The sequence below is a fragment of the Macaca nemestrina genome, chromosome 16, assembly GCF_043159975.1.
Source record: "Macaca nemestrina isolate mMacNem1 chromosome 16, mMacNem.hap1, whole genome shotgun sequence".
Lineage (NCBI taxonomy): Eukaryota > Metazoa > Chordata > Mammalia > Primates > Cercopithecidae > Macaca > Macaca nemestrina.
In genome coordinates, this window is record NC_092140.1 from 81,378,538 (window position 1) to 81,395,710 (window position 17,173).

Here is a 17,173-nt window from a genome sequence, read left to right on the forward strand (position 1 = left end):
TGCATATTTCAAACAAAATTATTCAGCAAGCTAAATGCCACTATTTGAGTCTTTTACAAACAGGTCATTCTCTTAAACACAGCAATATTCATATCAGAAAGGATTAAACGGAATTTTAATCCTGAAATTAACTGAAAATTCCAAAACCATTCCCCAAAAGTTGGAGAGAAAATTCAAAGTCTAAATACTTACTCATCAGAATAAAAGAAGGTACTATTTTTTAAATTAATACTAAAAATATGTTTGCTCAAAGACATTATCTACTCAAGTGAAATAACCAAGAGGGCTTAAAAGTAATAAGGATCTTCAGTCTACTGATTACCTGTTCCATAGATGGACAGGCAATGATCTGGATGTCTTCAGGGCTGAACTCTTCCTTTAACAGAGCATGGAACTTCTGGAAGACTTGCTGAATATTATTCTGAGAAAGGAGGAAAGGAGATCTTATCAAGTGAGTTGTCTTAAACATGAAGCACCATGAATGTTAAATCGTAATATTTGCCAAAGCGAGTGGAAGCAATGTATCTTTCATGATATTACCAAAGATGCATAATTTGTTCTTAATATTTCAATGCTGGCATAACCTGATGAAGACTTATCAGATAATGCTTCCCAGGAAGACTAAACTCTAGCAAGCCTTGCCCCCCTGAGAATAATTTTAAGAGTCTTCTGCAGCAATTTCTTACACAAAAGATAATAAAGTTCCTAGACACATAAAATATACTTTAAAAGTCAACCAATGCCTTGGGTAAGGACAAGAGCTCAACACAGAACTGGAAGTTATGAGCCCTAAATTTGCTCTGCCATTTAATCCCTTGGTTGCCACTGCAAGCCATTTATTTCTACTACTCACCAGTAAAATGGGGCATAATTCCTGAAGTGCTGGTCTCTTGAGAGTTGGGCCACATGCAATGTAAGGGTCTGAGTTTTTTGGTTTATTTACTATTTTCTACTTTCAATAGTAACATTAAAAACTTAAGACAAAGTGACAGTGGGAAAAAAAGATAATCAAGACAGAGGCAGACTTTGTAAGCCTTTCATGAATCATAGTGATTTTTCAACTTCACTAGAATAGTATACCAACATTTCTAAATTTCTACAGGAAAAGGAAAATGGTAAATGAGGCAAAGAATACTTGAAGTCACCTGCCAGCATTCAAATGAGTTATCTGATACTCACCCTCACAGGTTTAAACAAGATGAACTCGGTATCTTTATTGCATAGGTACAAGGACATACTTCTCAACGTCACAGGCAGCTTTGTTTTTAGTGTCTTATACGCAGTTGCCGCAAGGTCACTGACCTTTGCTGGAAATAAATTAACCTCATTAGTGTCACAACGAAAAAGAAAAGAAATATTTCCATTTTAATTCAAAGGGGAATAAAGGGAGAAAAAAATAGCAGAAGAAAAGACTCTTTATTTCCCCAAAGAATTTCTTTCATTTTTATAGCTTATTTACCAAGTTTAATCATAAGCCCTATAAACATTCATTAAATATCTACTATACAAAATTCTAATCCCAAGGGCTAAGGCAGCAAAATAACTCCCCTAGCATGCTTCAGGACATTCATAAGAGCTGTAATATGTACCTTTGGAATTTGGAGGTAAGAGATTAAGGTTTAAAAAAAAAAAAGTCATTTTCAGAGAGACACTAGTAAGAATTACTTCATAATGAATGAGTTTGTTCATTTGCAGAAATGACTCACAGTAAGAGATGCTTAGATTATTCAGAAAATATCCACGTATATTTAAGGGGAATTAAGTATCTATTTGTTATATTCTTATACTGTATTATCAGAAAGGGAACAGAATCCCAAAAAGTTTTAACAAAAATAACTATGAAACCCTGTTCCATAGATGGACAGGCAACGATCTGGATGTCTTCAGGGCTGAACTCTTCCTTTAACAGAGCATGGAACTTCTGGAAGATTTGCTGAATATTATTCTTAGAAAGGAGGAGATCTTATCTTTATCTGAAGGAGTTACATAAAAAAGGAGAGTAGTAATCTGTATGAAGTATTTAAAAGAAGTTATCTAGAAAACTACAAAGAAAAAAGACAATTAACAATTTCAAAGATGCTCAACCTCACTCATAATTAAATAAATGTAAATTAAAGCAATGAGATATTTACAGATGATTGGCAAAAATTACTAAGATTGTGATATCCATGTTTGACGAGGGTATGGAGAAACAGGCATCTTTGTGTACTGCTGATGGAAGTATAAGATGGTTCAACCTCTTTGGAAAAATATTAGGCAGTATCTAGCAAAACTGAAAATGCAGATACTTTTTCCTTTAGCATTTCCACTGCTAGAAATTTACTCGTGGATATACTCAAAAAATACCAAGTTATGAGTATACAGAGATGTCGGAAACACACAAACTGCAAATAATTTAGGTTTCCATTATAAGAATTACAAAAGAAATCATGCTATAGTGATGTATTCAATGCATCCAATAAATAGAATAGATCAAGTTGGACATGCTATACAGAAAGGCCTCTAAGATACATAAGAAATGAAAAAGGAAGCGGTATGATACAATCCCATTTGAGTAATATTTTTAAAGTCCACATATGCTGGTATATACATAAACAATTTTGGGAAAGAAACTTTAATAGTAGTTGCCTCTGAGAGAAGGACTAGTTTGATGGTAGAAAATATAATTACTTTTCATTTTATAGCTTTTCATAGTTCAAATAATATGCCATGTAAAAAAATTTTTTTAATTGAGGAGGGTTGCAGTAAAGCAGGGTAAGAAAGTACCAATGCTCTTGCAACTGGAAAGGGGTCCTGCTCCAGACCCCAGGACAGGGTTCTTGAATCTTATCCGAGAAAGAATTCGGGCAAGTCCACAGTATAAACCAAAAGCAAGTTTGTTAAGAAAGTAAAATGGGGAAAGAGTAGCTACTCCATAGACAGAATAGGGTGTTCCCAAAAGTAAGAGAAGTAATGTGCCCACCCGAGATGCAATGCTTGCTTATATATAGGATAACAAAAAACACAGGGATATGTACTCTGCTACAAAGGTTTGTGATAAAGGGTTAATTTTTCTTAATTACTATATTTTGTAAGAAATCAATATTATTATCTTTAAAGCAAAATTAGGAATGCTTTTGTTCTCAAGATATCAGGGTATCAGGACATTCCTGGGTCTGGGTGTGTTTAGTAAATGTTATTAATCTGCTTCTTTAAATGTAAACATCTAGAGGCTAGGAATACCCAACCTCCTTGGAATGCAGCACAGCAAGTCCCACCCCCATTTTTCCTAGCTGTCTCTGGAGATGGAGTTGCTCTGGTTCAAATGTCTCTGACACTCTCAAGAAGAAAGAATAAATAATTCAGGAACTGCTTATTTTTCATTAATAGATGAAAGCTCCTTCAAGACCCTTACTTCCCCGGGCTCTGCTTCTGTCATTACTAACACACCTCAGGGATCACTAAATCGGTCTTCAGAGCCCTTGAAAAGCAGAAAGTGGGTGTGCAGGCTGGTGACTAAAGTGTCCTCTAATTCCTAAAAAAGGTTTCTTCGTCAGAGTAAATTAACAAATGGGCATCCTAATTTATAACTCACTCTCCTGTGAGTTTGTTTGATCATGAAATGATCCCTGAGAACTTGACCAAGTCTGAATGAACCAGTAACCCTCAGTTTTTAGGGCAGAGGGGTCCAAGACAGTTCCTAGATTGTCCTCAATGCTCCTACTCCAAGGGGCCATAAATCTCTCTTTGGCATTCGAGTGTGGGCTTCAAGTACTACAGATTCATAAAATCCAACTCCATACCTCTGCTATGACTAAATGGGATAGAAGATACGACTACAAGATAAACTGAACTGTTATTGCTATATTCACTAAGATCTCCTCACTAAGAAAGAAGGAAATGGGTTAAATGACAAAGTAGCAAGTCCTACTTCAATCAGTCCTTTTGTCTACTCCTGTTAGTTTCCTTTTATCTACTCCTGCTTTACTATGACAATTCTAAACTCTAGTAACGCTTAAGAGCACAATACATCTAACACTTTGAATCCTATTAGGGTTCCACTTGAGAAAATGACAGCCCCTATTTTGAGAGAAAGGATCTTTCCAAAGGGGAAAGAGCAATACATTAATTATGCATCAAGAGACTGGGCTTAGCTGTAGTGGTTTCTACCTATCTTAAGAAAGATTTATCATACCCAAGAGTTTCATTGACATAAATGTTCCAAATAAAAATCAGCTCCTATTTCTAACTAAGCCCTATAAAAGCAACTGGAACCTTAAGTCAAAGGCTCCAATTAATCCCCAAATCATCAGAATTCCTTCAAGAGGTAGGCTGAGTTGTGAACTGAAAAATCTGCCTCTTGACTGTGAGGAATCAGAAGAGGCGGTTAATACTATGCCAGACTATGATTAGAATTTCCAGTATTGTCAGTAAAAGAACCTGATTTTCTGTCTTTAGACAGAATGCACTACTGTATTAGGTGTGCTTTTGTAGTAAGACGACAAAGATTTCTATTCCACACACAACACGAACGTTTAAAATAACAAAGACAATAGAACGTTCCTTGTCTGCATCACGGTAAATGAAACACCTAAAGCATGTCACAAAGTTTATGTGCAATAAAACAAATCAACTCAAACCTATATTGACATCATCAAAGTTCACATGAGGAACCTTTGAAATAAAATCTTATCTTCCTTTCAAAGACAACTGACATTCTCTACATTTACAAATCTTCCTAAGCGATACAGAGCTACTCTTCTAATTTCTCAGTTCAACTTCAAGTTAACCTAAGGCATTCATAATTAAAAATTTTGAGGCCAGGCGCAGTGGCTCAGGACTGTAATCCCAGCACTTTGGGAGGTCGAGGTGGGCGGATCACCTGAGGTCAGGAATTCAAGACCAGCCTGGCCAACATGGTGAAACCCCGTCTCTACTAAAAATACAAACACTAGCTGAGCACAGTGATGTATGCCCGTAGTCCCAGCTACTCAGGAGGCTGAGGCAGGAGAATCACTTGAACCTGGGAGGCGGAGGTTGCGGTGAGCTGAGATCATGCCACTGCACTCCAGTCTGGGCGACAGAGTGAGACTTTGTCTTAAAAAAAAAAAAAAAAAGTTTTCTTTGAACTGGGTGCAGTGGCACACACCTGTTTTAATACAAAAATTAACTGGGCATGGTGGTGGGCACCTGTAATCCCAGCTACTTGGGAGATTGATGCAGGAGAATTGGCTAAATCCAGGAGTCGGGGGTTGCAGTGAGCCGAGATCACACCACTGCACTCCAGCCTGGGCAACAGAGCAAGACTCCATCTCAAAAAAATAATAAATACAATTTTGGAGGCTTTGAATAGCTTCAATCATTCTTCCCAAAGAAAATGAATACTTAACAGATATAATGCTCTTTCAATATGGAAAACCAATCATATTAAAAAGTTGATTCCAGATTAGGAGCCTGTGCACAGCCAATTTTTCATGGATGCAAAGCCAGAATCATTTTTTGGATCTCTCTCACTGAGTGGAAAGCTGCCCTCCAATTTGGACACAGCTTACCCGTAATTAAAACACTCATTCTTTCTCCATTTTGCCCATTTTAGTTTCAAAGGCTCTCTATCACAATATTGGCCAGGGAATGGCCAGAAATATCAATTTAACGAAATGATTTATTTCGGTTTAATGGCAACTTAAAATGCCGCAAGATGTACCAAAAATAACGTTAGTCGTGATTTTAAATGTCTAACGCTAAAGACCAAAAAAAACAAAAAAAAAAACCAAAACCCTCCAGCACAAAAAAATTTACATTTAAGAAAGAGTAAGACTGGGAAGATCTCAAATACATCTGCCAATCAGACAATAATATTGCCTGCCAACTCCCAAGTGACACCTCAATTTTTATAATTTTTTTTTCCCAATACTCTAAAATGTCAACAGAGGATAACTTGGACAAAATGTGGAAGAAAATAGTGGCCCAGCATTTCTTCATACACTTGAAAGTAGGTGCACTCGCCATAATTTCTTCCTATCAACCACAGTGTTTTCATCAAAGCTTGAACACAATGAATAGTGGGTGTACAGCAATCAACAGACTCAAAGGGTTTCCATCTCAGCCATATTTTAGTTTTAACTGGGTGATTTTTCAAAACAAAAATTCTTCCTTCCTTGATATGCTTGTTGAAATGCAAGTAGTGCTAGCCAGTGAAGACCTGTCAGCTCCAAACTCAATCCTGCATTAACTCAGATTGCAGCACCCCAGAGTGAATAGGAAACCAACTCCAAGCTGTCACAGTAAGGACTATATAAATGCAGATTAATAACATCCTAAAAAAGAAATCCAAAACGGTCAAATGAGAATACCTGGTTGTGCCCAAGGCTGCTGTGAGAGAGTATACTTGGGGCCTCCTTGACTGGCCATTGTTTTTAACGCTGAAACCTAATAGAGGAGACAAGAAGAAAAAAAGTTTCATTTCATCAATGACAAATTAAACTGGTACTGCTCTCAAGGGATACACAACACCATTTAAACCTATTAAAACACCATGATAATCAAATGTGCAGCCCCAACAAAAACGCATCATCTCATAATCCTTTATAGGTAATCAACATTTTTAGCAAAACTTCTTTTGTGATTTCAAGGCACATGGTTATCTTGCCAAAAATCATACCTAAGTCCTGAGGCATTCTATCTGAAATACTTCCTGCTAGGAAGACAAAAATGAAGCCCTAGAGAAATGTCAACACAAAACAGGTGTCTTTTAAGGAGACTGTTTTGTCAGTATTAAATTATTTTTGTAAGTAATTAGAAAAATGTCACCCTAGCTGGATAAAATCTCCTTTACATCTGGAGGATCATTTTTCTTATATCACAGAGAGAATGTCATTAAAACAAACAAATAAGATTTTCAAATACCATCAAAAATCATATATGACTGACCAATCAGTGCTCAAGATAGACCTGAATGACCATCTTCTAGTCATCTCTTTTCATTCCTTAGCAGCAGTATAGAGAAGCTTGAACAAGACTGTTTCTAAGATAGTAAGCTGTGGTGGAGCTATGGGGTAGCTGGGGAGGGTGAGAGAGAAACTGCGTAAAACATGTTTTAGAATGGACAGTCATGTGCCAAGGTGCAGTCCATGGCTTTGGCCTCACAGGAAGGTCTCATTAGAAAACCCTGAGTACCAGCTCTACATTTCTCACACAAAAGGCCATACACACATGTAGGCAGAGGATGGGCAGACACAGGGTATAATGTTGACTTGGATCTCTTCAGCCTCCCCTTTGTTTCTAGTTTCTATTTCTCCTCCTGGACCACTCTAGGCCTTTGCTCATACTGCCTACCTATATAAAATCACCTCTTTCCTCCTCTCACTCCATCCCTCGCCATACCTTTATTTTTTGAGATGCACTTTAAAAAATGAATCTCATATATTATAGATACTAGACACTGCTAAAAGAAAAATACATTCACACTTTAGTGTATGTTATCCAAAATATTTTCCGTTGTAAAAATATAAATATACTAATGTGTATACATTTACAAATCTGGGAACAGTGTTCTGTGAACTTTTTTCCCCACTTAAATCTATATTCTGGTCATTTTCCCACATCCAACGGTTTTGTTTTAATAGTAATGGCTGCCTACTGTTGCACTGAATGCTCCAGAATTTAACCAATTTCATAACATATATTTAGGCTTTGTACAAGTATTTTTATGTTAAAAACAAATATAAACTAGTATATTCATCCCTATTTACTATCCAGATAGTTTACTTATCTTTAAGTCAAACCTCCAAGAGCATTTGCTTCAAAAGTTTTCCCCAATTAGCCTCATTTTTTTATAAGGCTAGTCAAGGGGCGCATTGGGAGCCCCATCTTTTTAAAAATTCCTACACAATGAACAAAGACCCATCGTCTCACAATGGCATTGCTGTATACAGTTTAATGTTTACCTATTTTTCTATCTTAATTTCCCTTTAGGTTATACCTCCTTGAGAGCAGGAATTAAACTTACAGATCAAACTTGATTACATGTACTAGATCAAGAACAAAATTTAAGTTTACAGTGTTACTGAGGAAATTAACAACACTCCAGAGGGAATATTAAGAATAAACTCGTAATAATCAAATTGCTTGAAAGAAAATGAATATTTTCTACATAGAAGTCTGAGTTTTTAGCATAAACTGGTCCCATCAGAAAACAAAACAAAACAAAACAAAAAAACTTTTAAGCTTAGCTACAAACCTGGAATTATACTTCCTTTAAAATGCCTTAATTTTGACTTTTCGCTAAAGCAAAATCTTCACCTCAAATTTGTCAAACTGTACTACCAAATAACATTTCTGCAGCAAGCACTTTACAGATACACATAAGATCTTGTTTTGTCTCATGATAACCTTAACTTCAATCAGAAGGTGGCAGACGCAGTTGCAGGATCTAGGGCTCAGCTGCCTTGACACAAAGTTCTGTGCTTTCTACTATAACCATTACCATCCCAAGTACTACTTAAGGGTTTGTTTCAAGCAACATTTAGTACAATGGAATTCTAGAACAATAAAAAAGTATCAACAGTTTTTGAAGTTTGGTAGAAAATAATCTAAGCCAAATGTTTTCATATGAGCCTCTACTCCTAACCCTTAGAAGAGTATTACATTCCCTCAGGTCAAATACTTAGAGAAGAGGTTATTTTTCCAGGGGCAGGAAATGAGGCAACAGAGCGTATATGCTCTTCTAGTACTTACTTTATTTTTTCTCATGAAAGATCAATAATTATACCAAAAATCAAGTATTAAATAGAAACCAGACAGGTGTTGTAGAAATGTTTATCTTATGAATACTCAACCTGTTTCTCAACCTGTCAAATAAAGATGCTTCTCTTACTCAACGTTCCAGGGATGTAGTAAGAATTAATGCATAGTAAGTGTCTCAACAAGGAGCACAGAGGAAGAAGCTACATAAACAAGGCCAATTTACAGTAGATGAAAGGGATCCAAATTAGACCCCAACTCTTTAAGCTCAAAAACAAGTCTTCTGACAACCTAAAAATATTCTCTACGTGGTAATACATATACATTGTTAAAAATCAGTCCAAACTTAGAAACAAGCTGAGGATATTTTACTGATGAGGCTTACATCCGAATGATAAATACCAAGACCTACAAACACACCTCCAAATGAGATGAAAGACTGTTTCCCATCTGTACCTATGGATGTTGATTTTCCTGCAGTCGTTTATCAGGGGACAAGCACTAGTTGCCTTATAAAATGCTAACTAAGCCCAGGCACAGTGGCTCCTGCCTGTAATCTCAGCACTTTGGGTGGCCGAGGAGGGCAGATCCCTTGAGGCCAAGAGTTTGAGACCAGCCTGGTCAACATGGTGAAACCCCATCTCTACAAAAAATACAAAAAAAATTAGCCAGGCATGGTGGCACACACCTGTAATCTCAGCTACTCAGGAGGCTGAGGCAAAAGAATTGCTTGAACCCAGGAGGCGGAGGTTGCAGTGAGCTGAGATTGTGCCACTGCACTCCAGCCTGGGTAACAAGAGCAAGACTGCCTAAAAAAAAAAAAAAAAAAAAAACCTAACTAAATAAAAGAGGCATGAGATTCTGCACTTGCAGGTAATTAATGCTGAGGTTTACCTTTTAAAGTTTTCTATAAAATCTTCCTCTTTCTCTGCTATTCAGAATGCTAGTAACAGTCACCAGGTAAAAAGTGAAAAATCTTTGGTCCACAAATTCTAAGATGCAGTGTCTCAAATGGTCACGTGTGTGTGTGTGTGCATGTGTGTGTGCGCGCGTGCACACACACATATATGTATCTTTGTCTCTGACTCACTCTATGCCACAGGATGAAAGGGAACTGAATCTGGAATAACACACCATAAAAGGGAACTCAGTCCTCCAGGCTGTGGGGTCCACTCAGTAGAAACTCAGCCAGCAGCAGTGAGGGCCCAGGGTTGACAGAGGAAAAGGGAGGCAAGTACAAGTGGTCTGAGCAAGGGCAGCAGAGACTGATTATGCAGGACGAGACTGGCTTCTCACGGGGATGACAGCCAAGACCTTTCCCTTCCCGATCCCATTACAAAGGGAATATAAAAACAGGTCCATGAACATTTGTTCAGGGATCCCTGCTATACGCATGTAGCATGTCCATGGAGAACCATTACATAATTCAGACTTGGAATATTTTCTACATAAACCTCTATTTCCTTTTTCAAAAAAAAGAAAAATGTTTTGAGACAGAGTCTTGCTATGTTGCCCAAGTTGGTGTTGAACTCCTGGGCTCAGCCATCCTCCCACCTCAGCCACCCAGAGTAGCTAAGATCATGGGCATGTGTGAATTTTTATTCTCTTGATATCTAGAAAAACTGTGCTGTTCTAGAACAACCCTTTAATCTTAGATTTCATTATAATCAACTTGCTTATTTCAGAAGATTCATTCTGCTGTTCTGTTATCGTACAATATTCATCTATAATACTTCCCACCAGTACTATGTGGATGTTCTCCCAGAAATACACATTACAATCTACCAACTTGTTTTTCACAAGGGTAGTTTCAGTAAAAACTGTAAGTTATCTGTAAATTACAAAGTACCAATACTCAAACCTTTTTTAAAAAATCAAAACCTAGAAGAAAGCATTTCTATCCCCCTGCTTTTTTACATTTTTGTGGTGGGAAAAAATGCATATATACACACATTCCAAATACTTGGAGTAAAATCCACTTAACAAGCAGTATATGCCAGTGATAAACAAAAGAGTACTTTGTTTTAACATTTCTATGCATTTTTGGCCTTTTTAATTATTTTTTAAAAGTCGTATTTTCTGTCTTTGCCGTAGGCTTCAGGCATGTTAGCACTGATGGACTCAACAAGAAGTTTCTAAAGAACAATTGCTTAGCTGTCTCCTTGTTATTTCATACATATATCTTGTCTGTCCAGTTAAGATTAGTCAAATTTGAAAATAAGAGCCATCATATTTTTTTTTCTTTCTTTTTTTTTTTTTTTTTTTTTTGAGACAGAGTCTCGCTCTGTCACCCAGGCTAGAGTGCAGTGGCCAGATCTCAGCTCACTGCAAGCTCCGCCTCCCGGGTTTACGCCATTCTCCTGCCTCAGCCTCCCGAGTAGCTGGGACTACAGGCTCCTGCCACCTTGCCCAGCTAGTTTTTTGTATTTTTTTTAGTAGAGACAGGGTTTCACCGTGTTAGCCAGGATGGTCTCGATCTCCTGACCTCGTGATCCGCCCATCTTGGCCTCCCAAAGTGCTGGGATTACAGGCTTGAGCCACCACGCCTAGCCAAGCCATCATATTTTTATTCTTTTTATGATGTCCTCTGATACAAGTCTGGGGTACACAGTAGTGGCTTAATAAATAAAAATTTCATGACTTTTTTTCTTTCTTTCTCTCTTTTTATTTTATTTTACTTTATTTTGAGACAGTCTCACTCTGTCACCCAGGCTGGAGTACAGTGGGCTGATCTTGACTCACTGCACCCTCGACCTCCCGGCTCAAGCAATCTTCCCACCTCAGCCTCCCAAGCAGCTAGGACTATAGGCACATGCCCCTAAACATGGCTAATTTTGTTCATTTTTTTTAGTGACTAGGTCTCACTATGTTGCCCAGGACTGTTAACCAGTGTCAGACTCCAGGGGCTGGAGCGATTCTCCTGTTTCAGCCTTTCAAAGTGCTGGGATTATAGGTGTGAGCCACCACACCCAGCCTAATTTCAAGACTTCTTAAATATCTTTAAGTCCTTAGTGATGACACTTAAATTTTTTTTAAATGATTAGGATGCAACAAGAATGTCAAAATAGCCATGATCTGCTTTTCTCTTTGCTAGCATTCGCCAGTTAATGGATTTTAGCTTAGAAGACAGAGACAGAGAGAATATACTATCCACACAGTCAGTCCTCACTTAATATCAGCAATAGGTTCCTGAAAACTGTGACTTTAAGTGAAATGACGCACAGCATGTCCTCAAATAAAGTCGTTTCCTTCAACGGTTTAACATTGCTTCATTATACTGTGGATAAGGAAAAAAAATTGGTTTCATTTTATGTTGCTTCACTTAAAGTCAGTTTCCAGGAAGAGACCACCGATGTGAAGGAGGACTGACTGTATATTAAATCCATATATCTGACAGTTAACAATGCTATGTTATGAAACTCTTCAATTCTCAATTATCCATGCAAAACGGAAGAGAGAAATGGCATGTAAAACAAAGAGGAAAACAAATCACCCATTTTAAGAACGGGAAACCCTGATTCCCAGGACCGTGGTTGCTGCCATGCAGGTCCAGGAGAAAGTGAGATTCCAGCAGAAAGTGAGAGTCCCAGCCCACATGCAGATAACCTACAAGGCAGATAAACAGAACACAGCTAACCAGGGGTCGGCTATAACTAGCTTTGCAATATTTCCACTCTTCCTCTTAAAAACAAAAACTGTGCAAGTGTATCCAAAAGTCCAAAAACCAAAAAGCACAGTGATTTCCTAGACAGAATCATTAAGACTTGGGCTCACTATCTCCTTCTGCTGGAGTTCACACAAGAGAGTAACTGAAGAGGAAGCCTAGGGAAGAAGGCAAAGTGACTTCACCAAATAGGCACTAAGGGCCATACCTTTGTCATGAACTCCTCCAGCTGGTCTACAAACAGCTTGGTCTGCTGCTCAATAAACTGCTCACAGGCCGATTTCAGATGACGGTCTACGTCTTTTTTAGAGTCAAGATAATGTTCTCTAATCTCAGGAGTACCCTTAAAAAAAAGATAACAATTTCCTCCTGTTTTTATGTGCCTAGAAATCACCAGACATGTAAACAATGTCGTTTATCTCCCACCACCAATGAAACAGACTCCTTCTCACCTCCAACAAGAACTCTATCAAGGCATTGTTGCTATTCAGCCTAAAAAATCTTGGAACAGTCATAGGGTTCAGGATTTTAAATGCTGCATCTGTGAAACAAAATGACTCATCCAGTGAACATGGAAAGTTTCAACAGCAAAGCCATGTGTAACATACACCAGTTCTCCACCACCACAAGGCAAAAAGCCAGTTCACCTTCAGCAACTCACCTCCATGAAAGGCTGAGAGTGAGATGAGCACCAATGATGGCTACAGTACTCACAGAGTTATTTTCCAGAAGTTTGAATTGCAAAATGACTATTAATCTCAATTATTCACTTACCAAAAAAAAAGAAAAATGATAAATGGTAATTGGCCCCTTAAAATCTCACTGCTTTACTTTTAGGATATTAAATAGGTTTTTAAGAAATACTCATATACTTACCCAGCTTGTTTGTTAAAATCCTGGCTGGCACAGAAATTTATTCATTTGAAGCAGAGTGAATAAACTAATGTGTCAGCCAAGAAGAAAACACCAAAAGGACATATTTACCCCTTAACCTCCAGACTAACTAAAATCTATGTAAAGTATTAGCTGAGGTCTCATTGATGTTCAAATGCAATACGATATAATGTTAGTCTTGAGAGGTTAGAGGCGTAAAAGTAAAGACAGCAAGTATTATTAAGTGAGTAAGAAAAAAACATCTCTTTGCTTTGCCAGACTAGATAAAGCAAAGCATGAAATCTTCCAACCTAGTTTTGCAAGCACACAGTACCATAATATTTACTGCCTTGACCCTCGTAGTAATGAAGAAGAACCTCTCTCTATCAGTTCAGTATTCAGAGTAAAGCTTTAGTAAATAGTTGTTTGTGTCTGCTGTCTTTTCTATAAGACCCCTCAAAGATTCTGTCTGCACAGAATCAAATCATCATATGGTAGGGTTACACAGGCTTTGTAATATTTGGGGGAAAACATACTTTCAATCCAGATTTTGCCACAATCTCAAGATATTTCACTTTCTCTCACTTCAGTTGATCTACACTAGAACCAAGCAGCAACAAATTACAAATTAGAAAAAAATGACAGAAAGTAAATCAACCCTGCTCTATCCCATCACTTAAAGTACGAACTGTCAGAAGCTGGGAATTCTTCAAAGTGTAAGAGTATGATTCCCACATCTCACGCTGAAAGGAATGAATGAAATCAAAGAGGATGGGTGGGAGATGGAAGCCTCTGATGAGAGTAAGTTTTAAAAAACCTACATGTTCTGTAAAGGCAAAAGCCAGGAAATCTGGCTCCTATTTAAAAACCAAACCAAAACAAAAACACATAGTATGCCACTTTCAAGGTTAGAGAAAAAAACAAAAATAATTTTAAAATTTAAAAATCACAAAGTACATAACAGACATGCTTTACAGAACCAAAACATATTCTCTGTGGTGGACAAGAGAGAGCATTAGGGAACGAAAAAGAGCAAACTGTTTTAAGAGGACTCATCAAGCGGTTACCCTGGCTCTCCGGTGAGTTAAATCAAATCCACTGTCAGATAAGCAAAGGAATTGGGGAACTAAAAACCTACTATCCTTGAACATCCTTGTTTGGGGTTCCTCTAAACTGTAACACATAGAAAATAATTTGAGTGACCGTTTTTTTAATTGCCCCAAAACATTAGAGAGAAGTTAACTGATTACATAAATGAATGGCTTAAGGCAGCAGAGCATAAATCTCTTAAAAACGTTTAAGATAAAGTTTACATAAATTTGTAAGTAATTAAGGGACGTGAGGGATGTTTATGGTATATCCTTAACTGCTTAAGATCAATTATCTTAGAAATTAACTACTCTGATCTTTTAGAAATCATCTCTTACCAATTCAGAGGCAAATCACTAGGATGGATGAATCATCTTTCTCAAGATGATTCAATATCTATTACCAACTCAAAGATCCTATCTTACATGATTACTGATTTAATACCACTGAAGTTTATTTAAGCACCTAAAACTTACAAAGATGTCAACGTATATTTTCATTCATTTTCGGTCTTAATGAGCTTGATAACCTCGTGAAGGTATCATGACAAGTTCATTATGCTCATTTTACCTAAAAGGAGGGTGGCGTGGGGAAGCTAAAACACCCACCCAAGATCACACAAGGGCCAGGAAATGATGGGACAGGAAGAAAACCCAATTCTTTCAAATTCTTAGATAAGTACGCTTCTCATTTTACCCAGCTGGCTTCCTGAATTTTCATAAACTGACAAACTCAACTCAGTGCTTAAAGTCATCCCAACTAGTTGACATTATTTACTTAGGAAACAGTTATTATACGGATTTTTCACTTTTTAACTGGTTGTAGGAATATGTGGCAGAGTCTAAATGAGTCTAATACTACAAACTGAAATGTCCAGATACAGTTCCCTTCATAAAGAAAATACAGCAAGTTAGAAGTCGTTAGCATGGTGACAGCTCAGCTCAGTACGAACAAGTAACATATTTAGCAAGCAAAGCATGCAAAAAATTGCAGATGAACATAAAATAAACCTAAAACCTGTGCTGACACATCTGGACAGATCAAACATAGCCAAGTGTGCCAGCCAGGACAGCCAAGTACCTCTAGTTTTCTTGAGGTCCAGGGAAATTTCCTTAATGGTGAATTCAGTGTGAAATGGAGCAATTTGTTCACGAAGTATCAAAAGGTGCTTAATTAAGAAAAGTTGTCCATCAATCTGAGTCTAAATTATAAAACAGAAAAATGGATATGATCACATATTAAATCAAAATAAAAGCATATATTATTAATCAACATTAATCTACCTAGGTTTACAGCCTATGGTGTCAATTCTCTTTTGTTGTGCAATGAACTTTCCTCATGCTAGAATTAAGTTAAAAAATCTTGCTTCAAACTCTTATTCGCACTATCACTTGCTCTACTTTAAAAATCCAAGAAAGTCAGACACAAGGCTGTAAAGCAACACATTTACAGAGAGAAATCCAATCTACTTTCCCCTGGTGTAGAGGTAGAAGAGATGATGCAGCCTAACAGTGGCCCAGAGCAGAGGAGGTAAAGAAAGGCTCAAAGAATAAGCACGATCCTGACCTGGCCTGGCATTCTAGTTTCTCCTCAGGAACATGGCTTTCACTATTTGGTCAAAGCAGTTTCGATATCTAGAACATCAGACATACTTATATTTATACAAATGTAAAATGATTTGGGGTTGCCATTTTGGATCCTCCTGCCACCAACAGAGCTCTGACTACCCACATCCCTGAAGGTCGAGCATGTCCTTCTGCCCTCTCAGGACCCATCCACAAGAGTCTTGTGATTCAAGCTCAGTTCTCAAACCTCTGACCCAATCCTCAAATACTGAATAATCATAGCTCTCATTTCAGAAAAGAGTTTGTATAGTAGTAAGAGCAAGGCTGTATTTGCTCCTTCTTGCTGTTACTCAAGGCAGAATCTTATTTTGAAAATATTGCTAATGAAGCTTTTACATTACCTTAGGAAAAGATAAAGTTATCTTTCAGTAAGCAATATAAATGTTAAAGGAGTTATTAAACGAAGATTCCTTCCCAGTCTCGCTCGCTCTCTCCACCAGTTTTAATAAACATAATCAACGACTTATGTCATGGAAACTCACTTTGCATCCTGGAACACGAAGCACCAGGTAAGTGGGAAATGCTACAGACTTTAAATACTTGCTCTATTTTTAAAAGACCTAACAACTCTGATGCCAAAAATAGTATTGCATAGATTTTATTACTTTACAAAAGCTATTCTAATACAGCAAATAGTATCACGTTAATTTGTTGACAGGTGCTCAGTTTAAGTATGTAAGAACAATTTCTTGCCTTAAAAAACTCTTTAAGACATCAACCGATTTTCACTGATCACTTTTAAGATAAAAATACACAAGCTTGGCCGGGCGTGGTGGCTCGCGCCTATAATCCCAGCACTTTGGGAGGCCAAAACAGGCAGATCACGAGGTCAGGAGATCGAGACCATTCTGGCTAACACGGCGAAACCCCGTCTCTACTAAAAATACAAAAAATTAGCTGGGCGTGGTGGCGGGCACCTGTAGTCCCAGCTCTTAGGGAGGCTGAGGTAGGAGAATGCCATGAACCCGGGAGGCGGAGCTTGCAGTGAGCCGAGATCGCGCCACTGCACTCCAGCCTGGGCGACAGAGCAAGACTCCGTCTCAAAAAAAACCAAAAGTACACAAGCTCAACCATGAAAATAATAAGCTAGTGTCTATCAAATTGAGAGCTTCTCCATACATACTTAAACTCTTATAATACGCAGGAAACAGAATTAGATAAAAGAGGATGGCCTACAGATAATGAGGGCAAAAGACCCAAC

At 37.7% G+C, this 17,173-nt stretch overlaps 1 protein-coding gene across 1 annotated transcript in view; it reads right to left on the bottom strand.

Annotated features, from left to right (window-relative positions):
• The window catches only part of LOC105490656 (component of oligomeric golgi complex 3), a 72,067-nt gene that overhangs the window by 5,910 nt on the left and 48,984 nt on the right, over positions 1 to 17,173 (bottom strand). Inside the window, exons 17-22 of the mRNA XM_011756496.2 lie at positions 15,428 to 15,548; positions 12,838 to 12,926; positions 12,594 to 12,728; positions 6,333 to 6,408; positions 1,180 to 1,307; positions 323 to 421 (exon numbers count right to left, since the gene is read on the bottom strand). Coding sequence (XP_011754798.1) covers positions 323 to 421; positions 1,180 to 1,307; positions 6,333 to 6,408; positions 12,594 to 12,728; positions 12,838 to 12,926; positions 15,428 to 15,548 — 648 coding nt within the window. The remainder of the gene's footprint in view (positions 1 to 322; positions 422 to 1,179; positions 1,308 to 6,332; positions 6,409 to 12,593; positions 12,729 to 12,837; positions 12,927 to 15,427; positions 15,549 to 17,173) is intronic.